The sequence below is a fragment of the Parus major genome, chromosome 10, assembly GCF_001522545.3.
Source record: "Parus major isolate Abel chromosome 10, Parus_major1.1, whole genome shotgun sequence".
In the NCBI taxonomy this organism is placed as follows: Eukaryota; Metazoa; Chordata; class Aves; order Passeriformes; family Paridae; genus Parus; species Parus major.
The window spans coordinates 3,374,895-3,394,040 of record NC_031779.1 but is presented as its reverse complement, the minus strand read 5'-3'; the positions used below and the strand labels follow the sequence as shown (position 1 = coordinate 3,394,040).

The 19,146-nt window shown below is 39.6% G+C and overlaps 1 protein-coding gene across 4 annotated transcripts in view; it reads right to left on the bottom strand.

The window, feature by feature from the left end:
* The window catches only part of TBC1D2B (TBC1 domain family member 2B), a 31,634-nt gene that overhangs the window by 9,613 nt on the left and 2,875 nt on the right, over window positions 1-19,146 (bottom strand). The window contains exons 1-8 of one of the 4 annotated variants that reach the window (XM_015638597.3): window positions 16,897-17,127; window positions 14,765-14,918; window positions 9,894-10,059; window positions 6,009-6,166; window positions 4,811-5,037; window positions 3,111-3,503; window positions 1,719-1,829; window positions 586-779 (exon numbers count right to left, since the gene is read on the bottom strand). In XM_015638597.3, coding sequence (XP_015494083.1) covers window positions 586-779; window positions 1,719-1,829; window positions 3,111-3,503; window positions 4,811-5,037; window positions 6,009-6,166; window positions 9,894-10,059; window positions 14,765-14,900 — 1,385 coding nt within the window. In that variant the 5' untranslated portion in view covers window positions 14,901-14,918; window positions 16,897-17,127. Of the gene's footprint in view, window positions 1-585; window positions 780-1,718; window positions 1,830-3,110; window positions 3,504-4,810; window positions 5,038-6,008; window positions 6,167-9,893; window positions 10,060-14,764; window positions 14,919-16,896; window positions 17,128-19,146 lie in introns of those variants that run through there. The other 3 variants (XM_015638593.3, XM_015638594.3, XM_015638595.3) reach the window with 3 other exon arrangements.

The following is a 19,146-nucleotide window of genomic DNA, read 5'->3' as shown; positions in this document are numbered from 1 at the left end:
CCCTGGAAGCCACACTCTCAACAGAGACTGTCACTGCTGGGGCCAAAGCCCCCCTGATAGTCCCCACTTGACTCCTCCACACCCCACACTCACAGCCCGGCCAGGTTTCCTCACAGCTCTCCACCCCAGGCTTCCCTTGGCAGAGTCTCAGTCTCCACAAAATAATTTATTCAAGGTGCACACCCAGCCCAGGCTGGTTCCACAAAACATCCTCAACAAAGGAACCCCATGACTTTTATCCCCTCACAGTCCAGGCCTTCCAAGTCATGCTCCTCCCTCCTGAGTCCTTGCTGTGTCTCCCAGTGCCCCTCACCTGGCTGCTGCCACCAGGCCTTGTGGTTCTTGTTATGTAAAGAATTGGCAATTCATGGCCCCTTATCTTCCAGATGAGACCACCCAGATATGTGGGATATTCACTCAATCTGCATCTCAACCTGCACCAGATGTATTCCCCAACACAATGTGAAGGGAAATACAATAAATAACCCAAACCTGCAAATATATCCTCACTGTCTATTTTCCAGTGTTACAATAGAGCCCACTGGCCAAGACACACATACATTTAATTTAATAGGACCAAACTACCTGACCAGGTGGGGTTTGAAAAATGCTTGTTCTGGTTGTTCACTAGATTCTACTTTCAAGGCATCTTCCAGTAACTGTGTGATGACCTCACGAGCAGGACTTTGATCCTCAGAACAAACAGGAGTTTTCATTTCTTGAAGCAAGATCAAGTATTTACTTTCAATCTGGCAGAGTTTGGCTTCTAAGCTGGTATACTGCAGAAAACAATGTATTATATAAATCTTCAGACACTTACTTTGTACTACATTTCTTTTAAAATCTGGCTCAACGCTATTTTATTGATTTATGCTGCTTAAAAACATCTAGGTCAAGAACAGCCAGCTTAACTTTCCCATTTTTTTTTAACACCAGGAAACATAAAGCAGCATAGAAGACCAGATGTTTTCTACCACAAGTGTTTTTGCATATGGAAAATCTGAGAAAACCTTATCACTGCATTGTATGAAATACCATAAAATAACAAAATGGTTGCATTGTAGCATGTCTGTGCATGTTTGAACAAGAACAACTTAAGTGGCATATGAGTTAGGTAATAGCATGTAAGAATTGTAAACACATACCTCTGTGCCAAAAATACAGCATTTAAGCCTGGCCACTGAGTCCATGGCTTCCAAAAAAAACACAAGCAAAGCCTACCAAACCACAGCTACAGGTATCTAACCTTAATTACAGATGAGTACATTTCCCCTAACCCCAAGCACTGGAAATCTTTACAGTTTACCTGCAACATCTCTACAATCAAATTCACCCAAACAGAAATTACATTCACCATACCATAGTCATCCTTTGTGCTCATGAGAAAGCTCTACTCAGTGACCTATCAAACCCTTACACATCCTGTCAATGGCTTCTAAAAAAAATCATTATAGCCTAAATTTTGAGGAAACAAATGTTTTCAGACATGTACATACCTTTGTTCATAAGTTATCAAAATGTTCCACCAGGTCACACAATTTTAAAAGCAATTACTTCTTTCAAGAATCCATTCAAAAAGATTGGTCTATAAGGACTGAGAGGACATTTTTTTTTAAGCTATCATATTTAATACATTTAAATTGTTCCATTTACTGGGTAGATTTACAGCTAAAGTATGGAAAACTGCTTTAGACATTGCCAAGTGAGAACATGCTGACCTTTGCCTGCCACTCTCTCTCTCTTGCTTCTGCATTTCTTCGTAGAGCAGAAAGTTCCAAAATCTCCTTATTTAAAAATTTATTCTGGGTCTTATAACCCTGAAGATTGTCCTGTTGACAAAAAACAAACAAACAAAACAAATAAAGTGGATTATGCCTGTCAGTCAAAGATCACCTTGAGACAGAAACAGCAGCTACTAATAGGACTTACAATTAAAAATATCAGGCTCAAATTAAATATTATTTTTGGACTTCATGTAAAGGAAACACACATGCCAAGCAGGAGCACAGGGTGGTGCTGTGCTTCACCTGCATCCCTCCCAGTATTCCACTGCTGAGGAAGGCAGGTGGCTGCTGTCAGAAGAAAGGCAGAGAGAACAGGCACGTGCAGGCTGAGCCCACTCCAGAGGCCACAGCAACACAAAAAAGGGAGGATGAATGCTCCTTGGGTTTTCACTACCCTCACCAGCCCTCATTACAAGTACAAGTTTCGTGTCTGCCTCCATATAGAAAGATAAATCCTTAGCAATGAACTTCCCTGCCTAATCCACTCAGACCCTGGCTACAAACACTGTCTCTGAAAGATGAGCCTGGTAGGGCACAGGTATCCTCCCAGCAGCCACAGGACTCTCACACTCCTCAGCACCTACAAGCTCTGTCTGCTTTCTGCCAAGACCACTGACTTCTAGTTTCAACTTTATTTTTTAAAATTTACCAGGCTCACATGTAAGAAAATGTTATATATATTTACATATATTTTAAGCAACTTATTTATATTCCAAATACTTTGGAATGTTAATCAATTTGAAATACAATATTTACCCAAAGGCAAGAAAGCCTGTTTAGAGCAAAGTGGATAATTTCCATTAAGAACTTGTGACACATTCAGAGGTATGTTAAAGAATAAAAATAAAGCATCAGTAGCAGCTGTAGCTGCTTTAGTAAAACGGATTCTTATACTCCTCCCTCTTGTTTTGTTTCCTCAGAGCTTCCCTTCGTTTTTTCACATGCTCATATTTTCATATTGCCTCACTTTTGATATTTAAAATAATAAAAAACAAACCAAGCTGTTTGTTTTCCTCCATGCTTATATCTTCCTCTTACCCTTAATCCTTCCTGCTCCTTTGATTATTTCTCACATCCCATCTGTTCCACACCAATGATTAATTTACTGAAACTATAGGACCCCATACTAGAGATGGCCCAAAGGAAGGAAGATCTGGTTGGATTGTCACATAACATCCCAAAGTGGAGGTTCCAAGCTGAGAAAGCCTCCAATGATGAGTGTACTGGGGACTGCTGTAGTGATCTCAAACAGTACAGCAGACTAAGAAGGATTTTTACAGCAAGAAGAGATTCCCCTATGCATCAAGACAAAGACAGTACTCTTACTTTTAGTCTGTCCAGTTCCTGTAGTTCCTTATTAATACTGGTGGCTGTGGGGGAGTTTATTGCTCCACTTTGAGAGGATGTGCTGTCCTCACATTCACTGAGTTGACGAGAGAGTTTCATGATGACTTCATCTTTAGCTTGAATAGTTTCCATCAGCATTCCCAGCTGTTCATTGAGTTCTCCAACCTTACACTTCAGACTCTTGACTTCCTGCTGGAGACTATCTTTTTCCAGATTTAACTTTTCAAGCTGATTGTTGAGGCCCAAAATCTGGTCATCTTTTTGGTGCAACAGCTCTAATGTATCTTTGGGAACCCCCTCACAAAGGTGGCTTGTGAAGTATTTATCATATTGGGAAGATCGGACTGTTTGCTGCAGAAGTCGAACAAGTTCCTGAGTAATAAAAAAGAACAGCAAAAAAACCTGATAAAATTTTAAGTTCAAAAATTTTGTAGTTTAGAGATCATGCATCAAGAAAAATAGTTTTTGGAAAGGGTTGAGACCTCATGCTGGTGTTTAAAGAAAAAAGGAAATGCTTTACAACATGATTCCTAGCAGGCTAACACCTTACAATGACTGGCCTACATAGACTGCTTCAGTGTCCTTCACTGAGCTAAGAATCCTGCCTGAAATGGCTACAACAGGTTAAGGAAAAGGAGGGGACAGCTGAGGCCCTGCAGTTACTTGGAAGCTGAAAAAAAGCCTGGCTTGCAAGCAGTCCTGTTGTAGGATGAATAGGAAGAGGCTTAAGCCCAAAAAGTCAACAGGAAAACGTTACAGAATGGAAAAAGCAAAGGTAACTAAGAGCTCTAACGGATGCAGAAAAAATAAAAGGAGGTAAAAAATAAACACTGCTTTGCCAAAAAGGAAGTCTTTGAAAGGCTGTTTAGAAAATCTTGCCACACAAATGACTACCTAAGACACCCTTTTTCTTTTTTTCCTTATTATTAAAACAGAAGCAGCTGTGAATGGAGTGTTGCACTAGACCGATGAGATTTCTCACAGCAGCAGGCTCAGAAGCTCCAAGGTACTCCTAGGAAACATAATGTCTAAAATAAATACAAATATGGGGCTCAGACTTATTTGGTTTCCCTTTAATCACCTCACACAAAGGAAAATACATAGCTGAAGCAGCTCCATGTAAGATCTAAAACATTTTTCTTCTTAAAATGAGTAGAAGTTATTTTTGATCAAACCAAGGTATTGAATAAATTGGAGTTATGAGGGCACATAAGCATGACCACCATGTGAGTGCAGTCTACATACACACATTATGGTTAGGCCTATCTTACAAAACCCCTCCCAAGGAGAGAAAGTCCATTTCCCACCCACTGAACTAGCACTGAAAGAATCAAAAGACAAACAAAGAGAATCTGAAAGATGTTCCTCAAATATTTTATGTACATATAGAAAAAGAAGCTATGACTGTCAGCCAGGATCCTGGTAGTCACCAAACAAGTTAACTTCAGAGAATAAAGAAGAAAGAGAATAAGATGGAAATTTTATTCAGGCTTATCTTCAGCAGATGTAAAAGATGGTCCCTCTTGTTTAAAGACTTCTTGTAGTCAAAGGTTTGGTTAGAACCATCATTTTATAACAACCAACTAAGTCTTAATGTAGTGAGATGGCCAGAAAGGTTAAACTCACAATCACTTCCAGACTCATTTGCTTTTGTGCACTTTGCCTGAAGGTTTAATTACCTTTTGGCTCAAAAGATCTTTCTTTAGCTTCTCCAACTCTTCCTGCTGGCTTTGATACTTCAGTTGCAGTTCAGAGACCAGTCTGTTCCCATTGCCAGAACACCAGTCTGTTAGGGAAGAGTCACTGCTGTTGCGGTTTTTGCTTGATGCAATCATATCTTTCAACGGGCGCCTTGCTTTGTGTGGAACACGGCCAAAATCAAATGGAAAAGCTGAACTAGTCAGTCCTGCATAAAACAATTTCTTCTAGTTCGGTTCACTTAGTAAAAAGGCATGTCAAAGCAATCATATTTCCTTTAAAAATATACTCATTAACATTAGACTTCGAGCAGTTTTCCAACCACTCAATACAATAGTGTTAAACATGCCTCATTTTCCAAGTGGCTTCCTTTGGTGGGGAAAACAAAAAGCTCCAAATCTTCTCCCCTCCCAGATAAAAGATTTGGTTCATAAATTATCACTTTTCACATAAGACATGAAAAGAATTTTACAATTCATTACAGAAAATAAAAGGTACCCCTAACTATGGTGAAGTAAATTTCACGTCAAATAATCAGAGCAAAACCATCTCTGATAGCACAGCCTACTGCTCCTGTAAGTGGATTCAATGTAAGGCTTCACCTCCATGAACAGGATCTTTTCTAACAGATTAAATCACTTGCATGTCACCTAAAGTGCTCTTAAAGAGATGTAAAAACATCTTGACAAGTTTATTCCAGACACTGGTCAAATCTGAGAACCAGTCCAAATACACACATGAGCTATTGCTTCATGTCCATCCCTGCTTCTACCCCCTTTCAGAAGCAAGCCAATGTAACAGGTACACAGAGTCTAAAGACACAGAGCCTAAAGACAATTCTGCTCCAGTGGGTGACACTCAAGTGAGTAATTACAAACATCAGCATTTCCCTTTGCCTTGTTACTTTGCAACTGATGTGACAAACCGAACCAGTAGCACGCTCAGGAAATCCAAAACAGTGGATAACAAGGCTTTGTCTTTATTCTCTTGTATTTGAATGGCAGGGGACCCCAAACACATCGTAAGGAATTGATGTTTTAAAAAATAGTTTACAGAGCTGTGGATGTGGTTTGTGAAGAAAAAGATAAGCTTCTGCTTATTACCCAGAGACAGACATAACACAGTGCTCTATGCTAAACAAGGTAAGGCATATGATTCCCTTCCTTCCTCCACTTCTACCTTTATTTCCTTCTGCCAGATGTTTCCTCTTTTCTTCCAGAGCCATTGAGTCCTCCAGGTCTTTTGGGGTTGGATCCAGCAGTTCCCACTCCTCAGTGGTATAAAATACACTCTTGCGATTTTCATTACTTCCTTTTCTTAAGGAGGACATGGAATTTCTATGAAAAAGGCAGCAGGAAAAAGTGACAAATAATTTCTCCATTTTGCATTCTTTTCATAAGGGGCTTTTCACAGTTCAAACAGTGCAAACTAAAAATAAGCTAAAAACAGAGACAAAACCAATACCAAATCAAAGCTCAAATAAAATAAGGCATATGCTACCAAGTAGCACTTGCAATCAACAGTGCTAAATATCAAGAACAAAAGAATTATTTTGCTTTAATGCCATGGTCTTTTGCATCCCCGTTTTAGCCTTGTTTTTGCAGCAGGCAAGTACAAAACAAAGTTAGGATTTACAAGCAGCATCTCTTTATTGATCAGTTGTAGTTTAGAATTTTAGGGTAACTGCCAAGCATTAAACTAAACACATGCAGTCAAAACACATGTATGTTATAGTTCCTTATTGGGGATTAATGGAAAACTTGGGATCATCCAAGAGACCTGCTGCAGCTGAAATGCTGATGACAAGACTCCTTTGCAGTTTTTCTTTTCTACCGTGGAACATGGCCAACTATCTGCAAGAACATTTCAGGGGCATCCCCTTAATTCCAGCCAGATAATTCTCAAGGAGCACAACACATTTCCCAGCAGGATGAGATTACCTCACCCAGCTCCCCCACAACCATCACACACTCAGGAATAATGTCCACTCTTACATCCATGAGTATTAACATAGCTCAGTATTGCAAAGCCTTTCTTCAACTGCACAAGGACATTCCAAATCAACCTGTATGAATCAGTTTAATCTTTTAGATGTAAAACTGGAAATATATTTAGTATCTCAGCATTTTCCACACAGTCTATGCAAGCTTACAAAGATGTTTTCACTCAATCATCCACATCCTCTCTTCAAAACTTAAACAGAAAATAATCCATATTACACTTTCAAGATCATTTGAAAATCCAAGCTTGATGTGGTGCTGGAGTCCTGGCTAGCTCTCACCACAGCAACATGCCAAAAGTAGGGAGCAGCTCCTGACCTGAGGGTTAAGAGCTGAACCTCAGAGCTGCTGCTCTACAGCACTTTTGGTGTCAGCACAAGGACGAGGTGAAGGATGAGAGGGAGGCTCTTGGCATGGATTCTATGGACCAATTTACCCCATAAAGGAGTCAGGGACCAAAGAGTGCTGAACAGGGGTGTACCAGGGCTTTTATAAGGGGGAGTTAAAGGGGGTGGATACAAAAATCCAACCAATAGAAAACCTGTGAGGGAGGAGTGAATGGAGGAGATTACAATGAGGGAACAATGGGGAAAAGGGGGAAGGTTACATGGGCCAAAGGGGGTATCAGCATCAGGGGATTTCCAGAGGGGAGGTACCGCAAGGGGTTGGGCTAACAAGGGATTGACAAGGAAGGATCCAGAACAAGGGGCAGGGTTTACAATGATGGCTAGGGAAGGCACTGGAATGCAGGGTGGAGATTACAGTGATTGAGAGGTAAAGGGGAGGAACATAACTTGAGAACAACCCAATTTGGGGAAATGGAAAATATGAGGGGGGGGAATCAGAACAGACCATTTATATAACAGAATCCAAAACAACAAAACACACCACAACACAAGCCAGTCTTTCAACTTCGCAAGAGATTTAACATTTTATCAACATGAACTCTAAGCAATCATTCAGCAATGCACAGCTTTTATAATCTGATGAACTGATAAACATTTACAATTTAAAAATAATCCTAATGGTTATTAATAAAACTATTTCACCAATCAATTTACAAGCTTGGCAAAGTCTCATTTATGCTACAGATTTAATTCTTTACAAGCTTGGCAAAGACTCATTTATGCTACAGATTTAATTCTCTTCCAGAAAGAACCACAATTCCTGTTGGGGCAAGAAGCCTAATTTCTTTGTTCAGATGTTCCACACAAATTAAGGAGATCAAATTGGGCAATGATGGATGTATTTCCTGATGGATTGAGCACCCAATATCAGTGAGTGTCTCAGGAAATGTCACCTGGCATCTCTGCATCTCTTCTCCAAATGGTGGCTGATCTCTTACCAGGCAACCCCAAACTGCCTGTTCTGCACTCACTCAGCCTCATCATTTAAAATCCTGGACAGCACCTTCTAAAGCTTGAAAAAACCATGAAGAACAAGTCAAGTGACTTCCAGAAAACCTTTAAAGAACTGCTGTTAGGCCCATGAAAAATCATAGCTGATTCTGAGTTTTGTAACTCAGGTTTGTTCAGGGCACTTAAGTAGAATTCCTTCATTACTTTCTATTAAATTAAAATAAGATGAAAGATTAAATAGATAAATTTGAAAACAGTATTTATTTTCCTAAGTACAATCGGACAACCTACACAAGAGCCAATCATATGATTTAATGAGTGTCTATTTCTAAAAGTTTGGGGTTTAAGTCTTATTTTATGGTTACATAAAATGGAGGTTACTGGAATTCAGTATGTTTCCAGATCTATATTCTGTATAAATAAGTAGCTGAGAGCATGAAAATGAAAAAAAATTTTTTTTTAAAAAAAATCAAGCCTAAATGTGTGTATATATCAAATAGTATTTGAAAGTGCAAATACAGCTATTACAGGAATAATAATCTCTGTCAGACACAGTGTAAATTTGTTCAGGAGACTGGACAAGGCTTTGAGACATCTACATACCTTAATACAAATAAATAAATATAAAACAAAAATGTGCTTGCAGCAAGAGAGGAAACTCTGCAGTTTTAGACACAGTTTGATCCTTCCTCTAACACTGGAGCTGTAATCACACTCCAGTAAGACACTGGATAGGGCACACATATTCCAAAGGCTGTCAGATCACCCCCCTGTCCCAAATGGCACAGAAGTGCTGGAGAAGGGAGGGAAACAACCACAACAATAGGGAAAAAAACCCCACAACCAGGAAAAGAGTCAAAACCAACATCTGGTAACCTCTCAGATCTCTGTGCTAAACCAGAAAGCTTTAAAAGGGATCTGTTTAACTTGGCACTGCTGATGAAAATGAACATTTTCCTCCCAGCTCACAAAGGATGTGGTCTGGTTAACCAAAGCTGCAGCTCTGTTTTGTAAGCTGTTCTGTACTAGTATTGTAACATGCTTTAAGCAGAAGTGGAAAATCCATCTATGTGGGCAAAGCAAAGCAAAAAACTCTTTAGAAAGAAATGCAACAGGAGAGCTGAAAACCAACGGGACTGCTTTCCTTAAAGCAATTAATACTAAAAAGTAAATTAATTATGAGTGAGGGGTTTTGATGATGTTCACAAGGGATCTGCCACATTTTTGCTCTGAAATTCAAGTTTGATCCACTTCAAATCTGTGCCCTGTGCTTTCAATTCTTTTAAGAAGAAAACAAAACATAAGGATTTATACTGGTTTGATTTTCATCACTGAAAATGGTTCCTATGCACTGAGTACTGTGACTGCTATAATGCTGGGAATTGGCAGCTCCATGAAAAAGCTGAGAATACAACTCAGCCTCAACAATTGCTGGGGTTCAGAGAGCAAAGCCATCACTGAAAGTGCTGTACAAGACTTGAGTCTCCCTTTCAGGTATCAGTAATGCTATGCAATAACATTCCCTTAGACCTTCAAACAGTAAACAGAGTAAAGAAACAGTTTACTTGAAGAGATACAATACAACCAATAAATCCACCCCATCATTCTAAGAAGATCCACAGACTAGATAATGATGTAGGAAATAGCCTTGACCAGGAAACTGCCAGTTGTGCATGGTAACTCTTTCTCCCAGGTTCACAACTTACTTGATCTCAGTACTCCATTGTTTAAGTGAGAAATTGATGGCACTTGCTTGGACTGGTGCAGGCTGGGAAGCTGCTTGCTCCCCCACCAGATCTGTAGGAGAAGTTTCCACAGCTAGAATATTTCTGGCTCTCTCTGCTGAAGCATTTTGACTTAGGATACTCAAATCTATATTAAAAGAAAAAAAGAAAAAAAAAATTAAAAAAAGAAAAAAAGAAGAAAAGGTAGAAAGAAAAAAGTAAGCATAACCTTCAATAAGTAAAAGAATACTGGCTATTATGTAGCTATATATACAGTCATATACTAAGTCTGCTAGTGACATTGTTCAGGTTTTACTTTAAATTGCAACATAACTTTATAAAACATTCAGTTCAAATGAACCTTAAAAACAGCAAACTTCTTAGTGAGGTCTCACTACAGCCACATACTTTTGATAACAGACAGAACCCATGTGATGCTCACAAAGCATTATTTTGTGAGTAATTTGCAAAATAGCCCATCAGAACTAGGTCCAGAAGAGTGTCACAAAAATGCTGACGCAGCTTTCAAGGTGTGCTTCATCCTGTAAGTTACCCATCCTAAAAGTGATACTGATGCTGAAGTCAGTGAGCTTTACAAACCAAAGGCAGTCCAATGCCAGTCCAGGCTGGGCACTGCCAGATCCAAGAATGCTGGCACAGCTCTGCAGGACACTGGACATGTCCTGCACCAGTGAGGATTCCTGAATGCAGCTCCTCCTCAACCCATCCCAGCCAACTCTCCTGTGCACTGGAGCAAGTGGGGGGCCCATGGCCAGGCCATGCAGAGCTGCAGCACAGCCCTGCACAGCCCAACAAACCCCATGGGCTCCCAAAGGCTCCAGGAACCAGTCCAGCCCTGAGCCACAGCTCACAATGGCCAGAGGAGCCAAGCTGACCCAGCCATCCAGCCAGGGCTCCAATACACCACCCTGGCAAGCACAGACTGCACAACCTGCAATGGCTGTGCTACCTCAGTGTTTCCATTAGTCTGGAGAGCTGCTTTCTCCTTCCAGCAGGCAGAGGGAGTAAAAAATCCAGAATACAGTATGAAGAGCAAAACTTTAGTTTTACAGTATGAATAGCAAAAACTACAGAGAAGCATAGAGCAGTTTACAGCCTTCTACAAACCCTCTGAAAAGGCAAGTTAAACAAACCCAAATGCAATTTTCAGATTCTTCTTGATATAATTAAGAAAGTACAGGAGTGGATTCAAGATTTTTTGACAACACTCTCAGACTTGATTCAACATTAATATTAGAAAGCAACATATTGGATGGGCTCTGACTTAAATAAACCCTAGGAAATTATGATGCCCTCTTTTAGCACTGATGAGTCTTTCAGCCTTTGCTCTGACATTTGCTTGGCACCAGCAGCAGGACCATCTTTAAGCAAACTGTACCCTCAAATTACTCAGCAGAAGGTTACTTTTATCAAGTATCAAAGATTAGAAGTAGAAAGAACATTCTGTGATAAAGAATATGAAGTATTAAAGAGCACTGATACTAGGAATCTCTCAAACCCTTGAAAATTGTATCTGACACAGAAATGTATCATGTCATGTTTCAAACAGAGGTACAAGTTACACTGCCTTGATTTTTATGAACAGATGCTTCAGGGTCTTATCAGCCAAAGGGAATTCCAAGTTCTTTTGCACTGTGGCTGTCTGAACTGAACACATTTCAGCTAAAATGGCTTAGATAAAACTAAACCTGGGATCATATTTACTGTCTAATGAAGATGAAGATAGTAAGTAGGTTTTATCTACAAAATAATAATTAAAAACCAAACCAAACCAAACCCCCCCCCAAAAAAAAAACCCCAAAACCCAAACATCCCAAAAGGAAAAAAACCCCAACCCACAACACATAGACCAAAAACTTATGGATACTCAAAGCCAAGATGGAATACTAACATTCTGCCTTTACCCTTACAGCTTGTTGCATTTTCTACTTGTCTGATTCTGCAGTGTCCTTTTAGAGGATGGCCCAGGTAAAGGAATTGCTCAAGAGCTGAATTCCCAACAAATGCATTTCCCCTCCCAGACATGCCAATTGTCTGAATGTGGCACCCTGCAGTTGCTCACTGGACATCTTCCCCTGCCCACACCAGCCAGGAGCTTGGTTAGAGGCATGGACTGCACAGCACAACAAATGAATGTGGATGCTCATGCAGCATCCAAGTAAAAAAAAATAAAAATTAAAAAAATCTGGTTTTGGAACTTATTTCAAAACACAACAGTCTTATAAATGCATGGCACTGCATGTTTTATTAATGCAAATTAAGAACCAAAATTATAGAAATTACATTAACATTCAATATATTTCAAGAAAAAATAATAATCCCACATCCTATAAAGAATAAATAATTTATTTGACTTTCATGGTAGTAAGGCACAACAAATCCTACAGTGTAGTTTTTGTTAATATTAACTTTCTCATGTCCCACTATGAAAAATACTTTGAAGTATTTTTCACTACATTGAATGTTCTTAAAAACCTTTCAAGGCTGATCCACAAAGCAGTATCTAGCTCCATGTATGCCCCAGGTAGTCCAGATTTCAGGACTGGGAGGGCAGAGAATAGGGGAGGACAGGGAAGGCTGCAGTAAGCAGTTCTGGGTTTGGACAGAAGAGAGACTACTTCCTCATTTAAAACATTAGTGATAGCATCTGTACTCAGCACTAGCAAAATAAATCAATTTCTGTGCTGTGGTATGAAGCACATCATTGCATGCATATTCACTTCATCAAAAAAAGAAAACAAGCCACAAGACATATCTTAGTCATCAACATGAAACCAGAGCCTTACAGAATCCTGTAACTCTAGAAGAAACTCTTGAAGTACTTGATTTAAAAGAAGGAACGAGCATCAATCATTCTGGCTATTTGCATTTCCTCCAAAAGGAATCCCTACTTAAGTACTTCAGTTGGCAATAGGAGTCATCACTGTGATTTGTCCTAGAAAATGAGATACTGCAGATGCAAATTCTCCAAATTCTACATAATGCAGTTTAACTGCAGGCTGCCCCTGAAAGGGATGGGCCTATTCAGCCCATGCATTTATGTTGACATTCCTTGTCCTGGATATAACAACAATAGTAATTTAAATTAAAAAATAAAAACAAAAAATTAATCCCATGAAGAGGTTCAGCTGGTTCATCCAGAAAGTCTCCAAAGACTCACAGAAAAATACCAGATCAGTGATGAAATGACTGGATGTCATGCAAAACAGGCATAAGGGAACAGCACCTGCACACACTGCAGTGACAGAGGTTCATTTGACATTTTACCCAAGCTCTGAGGGAAACAGCACAAACAAGAACAGATTCTTGTGGTCAAGTTATATATTAGAGTTGATGTGATCAAACACTGCTGCCAAGAGGGCAAGCCTGTCTGCTGCTTTACTCTGCCTTCCTGTATTCAGTCGCTGTGCCTTGTTCCCTCCTGTCCACCAGCTGTGCAATCACCTGATTGCACACTGAACACATTCCACTCATCAATCTAGCAGAAATTAAAAACTCCTCATTTCTAGCCAACATTTGAACTCAATCTACTCAGCACAGGGTCAGTCAAACACAACAAAAAAAGGGAGTCTGTGCAGCGGAGAACAAAAAGCTGAAGGCAGAAAGACAAAGGGCTGAAAGAGCCAAAGCCTGTTCCCTTTTGCAACACTTAGGTTTTTTCCCACCAATACTTGTGCTCTGGAGCACGTTGTTTGACAAGCAGCTACCCAGACTGGCTGCTGCCAAGAAAGGGGTTGTGAACTATCCCACTTGGCATTCCCAGCAATTCTCTTGGGCTAATTCTGCCACTCACCTGTCCCTACAGTAAACCACTTCTGTAAACTACACTGGCCAAAAAACTGATCTGGAGAAGAGGCTGATTGCTGCTGCCTGCAGACCCTACACATGTTGAGTCCAGCTGTGTTGAGCAAGTAGCCACAAGCAGTACATTCTCTCAAAGGAGTGCAGCAAACTGGGTTAGGGGACAACACTGCAACAGGACCTGAACCTCAGGATGGGACAAGGTGTGACAAGAACAGCTCAACACCACTGGGTTTACAGTGGGAGCAAAGTAGAATCAACCAAATGTCATCTGTTGATGACACATGTCTGACCTCAAGACTATGCTTAAACCCAGGAGAGCCAAACTAATGCCTAACTTGGCACAGAACTGGATTTTACTCTGTCTTGCTCGTGGAGAAAAGAAAACAGCAAGGAATCCATTTCTGCAGGGACTGAGGAATAAAACAATTTGTAAGTGCCTGTGCAATGTAACAAAAAAATGCAGCATAATTCTGTTTAATGCAGAGACATTTTTATAACTCTGACACTAGTGCAGAGTTTTGTTTTCCTTGCCTAAAGGCATTTCTGAGACTGAATTTCAGTTTGTAACATCAGTGCAGACTGTCTTCCAGTTTTGAACGGCAGGGCATTTTTATCACAGTCAGATCCACCACACCTTACCTTTTCAGGAACAAAGTATGGTCGTTCAGAATGCAAAATATACCTGTTCCCATTAATTTTTTAAGATATTGCAGCCACTAAAAGACAACTTACCTAATCTAAGCTTAATGAAACCTAGTCATAAGACTACTCAATTTTACTTCATTTCTAAAAATCTGTTTTTCATGAAATCAACAGATTTTGTAGAGGATATGAAATCACATTTAAAATTACATTTATGTTAAATAATCGTAGAATATGCAAAGTTTACATAGGGTTACTTGAAAAACAGATGTAAAAAGCTCTCTTAACACTAAGTAAAGTTCTCTAACCTAGTGAAACACCTTGTATTCATTAACTGACACTGAAAAGAACCATGCCTTCTGTTTTCATTCAAGTCTCCAACGTACCAGGGTTGTCTTTGGCAACAAGACCTTTGGAAAAGTCACTGGGTGTGGGGGAAGTCCGGCTGTCCCGTTTTGCTGCATCCAGGTTGTTGCAGTATTCCCACCTCTTCTGCTGCAGCTCCTGAAGCCAGTAGGTCATGTCCTGCCGAGTCGCAGCCTGCAGGACATGGAAGCAGAGCACTGTGAGATCTCTACATGAACACAGTAATTCCAAGTGCAATAATAAACCCAACACAGATAATCAGCAGATCACCAAGGTATCATCACTCTAAAATCAGTCTGATTTAAAAGAAATAACCGTAATGCACCAGGTACACCTCTTGCTCACATGCACATCCATGATTCTCATGCCAGAATTTTTCATTAGAAGTAGTCTTACTTCTAATGAAACCTTTTCTTCAGGTTTACACTCAAATTTTAGAAAATACAGCAGCATCTTATATTTTACATACAAAGCACTGTTTGACTATATAACTACAAATCTATATTATGGGAAAAAATTCCATACATACTCAGAAAGATTCCCATTTTCTTTTAACTTGCTTTCTTACCAGCAGAAACCAACAAATGAATAATGCATTGCGATGCCTCATACTTTAATAACTACATCTACATAAGATCCCATGAGCCAACTAGCTTCTATAGAAAAATCATATTTAAAACAACAAAAAAACCAAAATCCAACATTAATGCCTAACCTACAAGACTACAGTCAAAAATATGAATGGGCAGTGAGGAAGAATTTAAACACAACTTGAATCAGAGCTGTAAGTCATTTCAAAGCATGTCAAATAACAATGTACAAATACAAGAAAAGACAAGTAAAGCTGTATGACATTGCAGGTGCTCTCATGGAAGACTTATTGTTATTTCAACATACATCCTCAGCTGCCAGTCTAGGACAAACACCTGACCTGGTAACGTGGACTGTTCAGGAACAAAAGAAATAACACTGATGAGAAGACACTCCCCTAACTCCTTTGGCTTGTTAGTACATGGAGTACTCATCTTTTGGCCAGCCTTTCTCCTACCTTCTCCCAAAGTGCATGATAACATTAGCTTGGAAAAGATGACTATGTTTGTTCTTTAAAGACAACCTAATGTCAAACAGTTTTCTGTTCTGTTTCTCACAACTTAAGACGGCACCTGTGCAAGGCACAGCTGCAAAAGAATGGAAAGCAAAACCAACACGCATTTCCTTACAAAAACATACAGTAAGTGCTGCATAAAGCTCAACAATGGCACAGAATTGTCTTCATTTCTCACATGAGAACACTTCTGGTCTAGCAAAATGGGAGATTCATTGGCCATTATATTTTAGTCCCAACAACAGCTAATGACAAGAAGAAGCACAAAGAGCACAGCAAATAAAAACTGATGCTTCCCCAGGGTGCTCTCTCTGGCTCAGCAATTTGCAATCTCAGTTTAGCAATGAGATCATTTTTTATTTTACCTTTTGGCTATTTGTACCCCTAATAAGCTTTAACATCCATGACACCCCACAGCAAATAGCTCCAAAGCACCATTCAGCACCAACAAGATTAAGCAGAAAACCTCAGTTATTCCTGGAGCTGCTGCTCCAGCTCCTTTCAATACATTATGCACATGGTAGGTACAAGATATATAAACCAAATAAACATTCATAAATCAAACAGTGAAACAAACAAGTGATACATGAGAACACTGCAAAGTCAGTTTGTAAGAAAGAGATGTAATCAAGATACTTCTAATCTGAAACGGAAATCAGCTTCATATATTCTTTCTTGCTTACTCACAGGAAACCAGAGAAAACCATTTCCCTCATAAAAAAATACATGGGGTAAAGAATAGTTTAGAATTCTGGGACATGTCAACCCCCACAGCTTGGGAATGACCACCAGAGGAGCAGGTTTTTAAGTCTAGAGACTACAGTCACGTCTTGCCAGGAGTAAATGTCCCCCCTTCTATTCCTAGCACTAAAGTACTCCTTTAGAGCTTTAGCCAGTGGCAAGTCTTCACTTCTGGTAAATTTGAGAGCTGATACTTCCTTTAGAGAAACTTGCACACAGGCCATGTAAAGCAATGTTTTATTGTGCTTCAACAGAAAATCACCAAGAATTCAAAAGGCTTCCACCAACAGAGGATACAATACTTACATGGTTGTCTTTGCTACCAGAACACAGCTAATGAGGCAATCCACCTGCAGTCAATCTAAGTTATACCTACAATTAACTTCTTCCCATGACTTCTTGAACTTAATGAACCTTTCTCACAATTTGTCCTGTTACCATCTCACCAACCACCTTCAGAGAACAGCGAATCGATTTTATTGGAGTTGCTCCTTGCTGCTTTTCAACTCCCAGCTGCAGTTGTTCTCTGCTAAGCTGCACAGCCTCAGCTCCCAGGCAACATTTTTGTTACACACAGGGCCAGGCAGTGCCCATCCTTCAGCAGAAAGTGGCAAGGCAAAGCAGTACAAGGTTCTCATGCCCCTGCTTTAAGTAATCTAACCAAGAATTACTGAGTGTCCATCCTCCTGCTGCTCCCTGCCTTCCTTCCCTCCCATACACAGTCCTCCTCTTCTGGAGTCTTCCTCTTTCTTTGAACAGTTTTGGCTGTGTTTATTAGAGGCATCTCAGTTACTTATAACTAAAAGAATACACAAAAATCTCTATTAAAATTAGTTTTGTTTAAGCAAAATTAATCATTCAAGCTGTTGTTTGAAATAGGTTGTTTAAAACAAAACAAAACAAAATAAAATAAAAACAAGAACCACATACAGAATATTTAAGTCTTCTCCTAATCATAAAGAGCATAAATTTGGAAATGTATTTTTTAATTCACTTTATCTGTCAAAGAAAGGAGCACTTCCATGTTTGCCCCATTTCTCGTGCCTTTTCCAAGTATTTGGCTACTGCCCACCATGAGAGTCAAAACATTTAATTAGGCAGAGCAGCAATCAATACCACAAAAAATTCTTACAGCTACTAAAGTATTGCTAAGGTGCTTTCTTACTGCAGAGCCACGTCGTCACATTTTAATGGATGCATTTCTGTGAGAAGAAAAACTACCATGAATGTCACCCAAACTGATGAGAAATAAGGAATTACTCCAAGTGTACTGCTGCAAACTCACAGGCAACAGTAGGAGCAAAAGATGCTCTTAAGTGAAGAGTCATACAGTACCATATAGTTTTCAACTTAAACAATGGAAAATTACTATAATTTAATTTAAAATATTCCCCTATATTCTCCCACTAAAAATGGTGTAGAACTGTCACACCCTCTGATGCAGACAGGACACAAACAGAAGAATTATTTGAGGAAAACATCCATCCACTGCCATCCTCTATCTGGACTCACTGCTGGAACATATATACCAACATTAAACATTCAATGTCTGAAAAAATGGAACAAGCAGACCTCGTATTTTGAGAAATCTCATGAAAAGCCTTGCTACATTCCTGAACACAGACAAACTCTCCCTCAAGTTACTTTGTAAAAAGGGAACATCACCAGAAAGTTTGCATTTCTTAAGATTTACTATTCCTGCTATGCTCAAACAGCAAATTTGGAGCCAGATGGCTTCTTCTGGAGGGCAGCCCAACTTTTAATTAAAGCACTACAACCACTAACCAACAAAGTTTACAGCAAAAAGCATGGGCTCAGACAACAAACCACCCTGAGTGCTGAGCTCCCTCCTATGCTGTGTCAGGCCTTGTGGCAAAATGTTCAAGCTCAACATCACTGATCGCTGCTGCATCCTTTGAGATCACTGACAAATTACAGCAATTGTTCTTAAGCCACTCTCAGTTCAGCAAGTTTGGAGTCCAGTACTTTCAAGCATCAGGGCCCTGAAATCTGCAGTGTCTGGAATGTTTACATGTGGCCAATAGCCCAGAAAATTTATTTTCTTTCACAACTCTGTGCAATTTCTGTTCCCTTCCCAATTCACCACTGTTGACAGAGAAGTTACCCACACAAGTGACCAGACACAGTCCAGAATCACTGGCCAGAGTTCCTTTCTTTCTGAAGCAAGCAAAATGTATCACTATAAGACACTGTTTTAAAAATAAATGAGAAATGCAGCCTTTGTTCATTTATATATATTCATAATGTTAATTATTTCCCCCCTTAATGCAAGGCCTTGGTGTGCAAACATGGCCAAATGTTCATTTGACTGTATTAGCAGCATTCTGTGTTATAGCATGTATTTGCAGGATCAGTATTTGCATACCTTTCCATGAAAATATTCTCAAATATAATTTATCCATAATTCAAGAAGTACACAATTTTCTGTGCCCTTTTACCTAAAGGGATGATATCTGTTATATATATTTAAATGGAAAAGATTTTCACACACTTGGCTTCTTCTGCTCTATTGTACTTATTGGAAATGTACAGAAA